The 3644-nt window shown below is 38.5% G+C and overlaps 1 protein-coding gene across 1 annotated transcript; it reads right to left on the reverse strand.

The window, feature by feature from the left end:
- Window positions 1–1223: 1223 nt before the first annotated feature.
- Window positions 1224–3421, reverse strand: PDE6H (phosphodiesterase 6H). The gene is made up of 3 exons (XM_036761707.1): window positions 3288–3421; window positions 2540–2580; window positions 1224–1483 (listed from the first exon to the last, which is right to left on the reverse strand). Exons 1-3 carry the CDS (start codon window positions 3419–3421, stop codon window positions 1407–1409), a joined length of 252 nt encoding a protein of 83 aa, XP_036617602.1. The 3' UTR covers window positions 1224–1406.
- Between the last annotated feature and the right edge of the window lie 223 nt (window positions 3422–3644).

Here is a 3644-nt window from a genome sequence, read left to right on the forward strand (position 1 = left end):
TCCAGAGTAGAAGGGACTTTCCTAAACTCACACAGCAAATAAATGGCACAGGGAGGATTTGAACCAAGGTCTTTGACTACAAGAGTAGTGCTCTTTTCATTATCCAATGATGTAATGTAGAAATAAGAGGGAACCAATGACTGTGGTCAGTTTAAGCACGTGGTCAAAATATATTCTGCCAGAAACATGAACAGAAATGTTGCCACCCTGATATTGTAGAAAATACAGCGGGAAAAGTAATGTACTAGAAGCCAGAAAGGGCTTTTCCACTTCCTACCTGCATGAACTTGAGAAAGTCACTCTCTGGGTCTGTTTCCTCATCTGTAAAATGAGGGGGTTGGACTAAATAACATTATGTGATTGAGTCTATGAATACTACATATTCAGAATTAATATTTAAAATCTATTTTACAGGCATAGAACATCCTGAAAGCCTTAGTTACTGCTTTTCCCCTGGAAACATGGAGTTTATTGTACGATCCTTAAAGGTCATTTACTACAGTGATCCTCTCTGTATTTCATGTCCAGCATTTTGTGAAGGTCTCAAAAACTTCTTTTAAAACTGCTTACATTCTTACGCTACTGTTTTTGAAACTGGAATAGAGAAATATTGCTAACCCCAACACATTCAAACCAGCAAGCAACAAGGCTTGAATTTTCATAATTGCTGTGGAGGTGTAATTGTTTGCAGATATTCAACACAACTTCACCAAGGTGAGGCAGGCAAGCTTTATATCAGTGTGTCAAACAGAAAGCTTTTAAAATTGCTGTCAAACATCCACATTCTTAGGTAAGTAGGACTTTATTTTTTCTACAGTGTTCTCAGAAATGCCTTCCTATTGAAAGTTTCCTACAAAAGAACACAAGAAAGTCAGAAACGGAAGGAACAAATAATATGAGAACATTGTCCTAGCCCACTGGACCAAACATGGGTTTATTATGTGCACTGTATGGATAAAGGGAGAAGACAGATATGAACTAAGGTGATGTAGCTTAGGGCACTAAGATTTATTGGGTTTGGATGCATAATTCTATTCTATAACCTACCTCTGACTACACTCATTGCCTTTGCCATGGATGCTTTTCTTCTGGCTTAGGTCAGATGTTCATGTGCTATATTTTAGACAACTTTATCTGGGCATTTGAGGTAAATCAGAGTCACTCAAAAGGAAGGTTTACCACTTTGAGAGCTATTTTGAAAACAGAAAGTTTGACACCAAAGGGAATGTTCATTTCCTTAATCCTTACATGTGGCTGATATTTGAAATGCCTGATCTGTGGGAGAGCCTAACAAGAAAATACTCTAAAACAGCTAAGCCTCTGGACACCTCATAGAAGGGTAAGGTCACACATAAGAATCCATGATACAGGAAATGTTGGGGACAGTTGACAGCTACTTTCTTGACCTAGATGATTCCAAACTGGGCCAGTTCATGTAATTCCAGGTGGCTGAAGGCTTCCCAGGGACAAATGACCGTGATATCTATAAGAGAGGAGAAAAGCATATAAACTCATTCTTTTCCACAGGCTTAGAAGCTCGTGTGTCCTTTTCCGGGGAAGGTCTTTCACATAGAGAGATGTCTCCATAACCGCACCTTGTCTTTTCCCCCCAGACACTTAACTTAGCCAGAATGGCATCCTAGTCCCCATATATATTTTAGGGGAAACTGAGGTTCAGAGAAGCTAATTGACTTGCTTTCTTACTAACAAAGATCAAGTGAGGAGCCCAGGTCTCCCTCCAGGTCTGGCACTCTTTTCTATTGTTCCCTATTTCTATGAACTCGGTAGTCAGCTAGATGGTGCAGTAACTAGAGCACTGGACCTGGAGTCAGGAAGGCTTCTGTTGAAACCTGGCCTCAGACACTTATTGCTTGTGGGAACTTGGACAAGTTATTTAAACTCTGTCTGCTTCAGTTTTCTCATCTGTAAAATGGGGATAGCCCTTATCTCACAGAGATGTAACCCATGCAAAGCTCTTTGTAAATCTAAAAAGTGCTACATGAATATTATTATTATTTCTTAGAAAAATGTATGCTTGGGGAATCAGAAATGGGATAATGCTGTTGGCCTGATCAGATGTGGTCTTATGCCCATTTTTCAGATGAGGAAATTGATAAACTAGTAAGTCTGAAGTAGGATTTATTACTATAATGATTATTATTATTAAATAATTAAATATTTAATAATTAACATTTATGGATCACTTTAAGGTTTTCAAAGCACCTCATATATTAACTCATTTGATTTAACGTTGATTTGCATGTAGGTATCCCCATTCAAAGTGCAATCTGATACATCATGCTAACTCAGATAAGCAATTGATTGCAAAGTGTAAATACATGCGTGCTTATTCTTATAAATACAACAGTTCTTATCAGTACCTAACAAACAGTTAATAGGAAAAAAAAAAGTTCCTTATACTCATTTTAAACTTCTAGCTGTCTTCACTTAGGCCTAGTTTTAAGGCATCTGTCTTCTTGAAAGTATCAGAATTGATAGCCCTTGAATTTAAGGATTTCATGTGTCTCATTAGACCCACCTGTTCCAAGGCCCTCCATGCCTGGGATGTCATCTCCAAACCTATGAAGGTAAAAGGAAAAAAAAGGGTAGGGGAGGGAGGATTAGCTGAGATCAGATGAAAAGGATCCTGGATTGAATCATTTAGGAATTCACTTGACTGAAAAGAGGGAGAGGACAGGTTTGTTCATTTTTTTCCACTCTCACATCTATATACAGTAGATCTTTTGATTTGTACAGTGTTCATAGCGTCTCCTAGATAGAGAACAAGAAAAGGAAGCTCAAACAAGTACTAGCCAATGTGTGCCATTGGAAGAAATGTTGAAACTGAAATATGACTTGAAACATTTATGAGCTATCAAAGTGAGGTCTACTCTCATTGTTCCTCAGTGAGAGACTTTAGTACAAGCTTTGCTCCTTAAAAAAAAAAAGAGAGACATACATTTAGCCAATTAAAAATTGGGACTGCTGTGGCCAGGTAATGAACATGATACAAAGTGAACTTATAAGAAGGATGCCCTAGGAGTTGAGATGGAATGGACATCGTGGTTGGAGACCTTCAGGAAAAGCTTGAAATGAAAGTAGAGGAGGAGAGAAAAGTGGAGGGACCATAGATGAAAACAAAAAGAAATTCCTAAGTATGGTCTGACTATTCAGTGACTATTTGCTGAGTGTTTGGTGAATTAGTCTTCAAACCAAGGTGATTTAGGACAAACAACCATGAAATGTGGTGGTATAGTTTCCCCTACCTTGGACGCAGGAACTCTTACCCTTTCACGCCTTTCTTAGGAGGCTTGCTCTTGAACTGTCGAGTCTGTCTCTGCTTGAATTTAGGGGGTGCCTTGCGTGGAGTGGTGGGACCCTGGCCTGAGGCCGGAGGGGCCAATGTGTTGTTGTCACTCATTTTCAAGTTCCTAGAGGTAGATAATGTTTCCCTTTCAAGTGTCTTAACCTGCAAGATAATCACAGACAGTAAAATAAGTGAAAAATGCAAAGGGATTTCTTAAAGCTTCATATGCCATCATTAAGAACGAGGGATGAAAATACTTTTGGGTTTTCATTGAAAGTTAGATGAAGTGAACATATTTACAATAAGAAGAAATTTTAGATTTATGTGGCAATGGAGT

Source organism: Trichosurus vulpecula, chromosome 5 (genome assembly GCF_011100635.1).
Source record: "Trichosurus vulpecula isolate mTriVul1 chromosome 5, mTriVul1.pri, whole genome shotgun sequence".
Classification (NCBI taxonomy): domain Eukaryota; kingdom Metazoa; phylum Chordata; class Mammalia; order Diprotodontia; family Phalangeridae; genus Trichosurus; species Trichosurus vulpecula.

Coding starts and splice junctions, on each gene's coding strand:
- PDE6H (XM_036761707.1), bottom strand. CDS start 3,421: ATGAGTGACAACAACACATTGGCCCCTCCGGCCTCAGGCCAGGGTCCC. Junction 2,581..3,287: donor CCTAAGAAAGGCGTGAAAGG/GTAAGAGTTCCT, acceptor TTACCTTCATAG/GTTTGGAGATGACATCCCAG. Junction 1,484..2,539: donor CATGGAGGGCCTTGGAACAG/GTGGGTCTAATG, acceptor CCTCTCTTATAG/ATATCACGGTCATTTGTCCC.